The following is a 1,195-nucleotide window of genomic DNA, read 5'->3' on the forward strand; positions in this document are numbered from 1 at the left end:
CCCGCCGCCGGCCGGGGCGCCGCGCCTGGCGCTCACCGAGGCGCAGGTGTCCGCCTTCCGCGGCCAGGAATGCATCTTCGCCAAGGCGGGCGAGCTGAGCCTGTGCCCCGCCGCCGCCCTGCCCGCCCTGTGCCAGCCGGGCGACCTGCTGGAGCTGCTGGCGCTGGGGCCAGCCGAGCACCCGCCGCACTGGGCCGTCTACGTGGGCGGCGGGCACATCGTCCACCTGCACCAGGGCCAGATCCGCCAGGACAGCTTGTACGAGGCGGGCGCGGGCAGCGTGGGCCGCGTGGTGAATAGCTGGTACCGCTTCCGCCCGCTGGTGGCGGAGCTGGTGGTGCAAAACGCCTGCGGCCACCTGGGCCTCGAGAGCCACGAGATCTGCTGGACGAACTCGGAGAGCTTCGCCGCCTGGTGCCGCTTTGGCAAGCGGGAGTTCAAGGCGGGCGGGGAGCTGCAGGCGGCCGCCGGCCCCCAGCAGCCGCCCCCCTACTATCTCCAGGTCCACCTGGGCGAGAGCGAGGTGCACACGGTGCGGTTCCACAGCCTGGAGGATCTAATACGGGAGAAGCGCAGGCTCGACGCCAGCGGCAAACTGAGGGGCATCAAAGACCTGGCAATAGTGGATGGGAAAGAATAAGGAGCAGCAGCAAGTGCTGCCTGCCTTTGCCCTGCACCTGCCTCAGGCAGAGGTGGGGGGGTGGGGAGCTGGACTCCTCCTGTCCGTGGGACCCGTTGGAAACCAGGATCCATGGCGACATTCCAAAAAAACCAAACCAGCATCCTCACACCCATAGCCACTTTTTTTTGTTTGGCTTCTAATGACGTGACTAAGGACGACCCCGAGAGAGAGAGCGAAGAAAAGAGGGTGCGTGTGTGCGTGTCTCTGTGTGTGTGATATGGGGGGGAGGGAGGGGGCGGGGAAAGCAGCGTGCAAAGTGTGTGGACAAAGTGGCTCCTGTCCTGTTTTCGGCCATTAGAGCTAACAATAAAATTTCAAATTGCTTTTATTATTATTACAATTAATTTCATGGCTTTAATCCACAACGAGGTTTAAACGTGGGGGGGACAGTCGAGTTGCATCGTGTTAGAGTTGGTTAACCAGCTCTGCCTGTCGAGGAAACACACCCAGAATCTAATAATCTGCTAGTTGGAGAGGATGGTGGAGGGGTGGGGGGAGGCATTTGTGTTTTGT

General features: G+C 61.7%; 1 protein-coding gene across 1 annotated transcript; it reads left to right on the forward strand.

Moving 5' to 3' along the window:
* Positions 1-4: 4 nt before the first annotated feature.
* On the forward strand, positions 5-1,010 carry FAM84A (family with sequence similarity 84 member A; the record flags this gene model as incomplete). The annotated part of the gene is made up of 1 exon (XM_019520664.1): positions 5-1,010. A coding segment is annotated over one exon (636 nt), but the record flags the coding sequence as incomplete, so codon positions are not given.
* Between the last annotated feature and the right edge of the window lie 185 nt (positions 1,011-1,195).

This window comes from Gavialis gangeticus, unplaced genomic scaffold (assembly GCF_001723915.1).
Source record: "Gavialis gangeticus isolate Ggan-Ray unplaced genomic scaffold, GavGan_comp1, whole genome shotgun sequence".
NCBI classification, from domain to species: domain Eukaryota; kingdom Metazoa; phylum Chordata; order Crocodylia; family Gavialidae; genus Gavialis; species Gavialis gangeticus.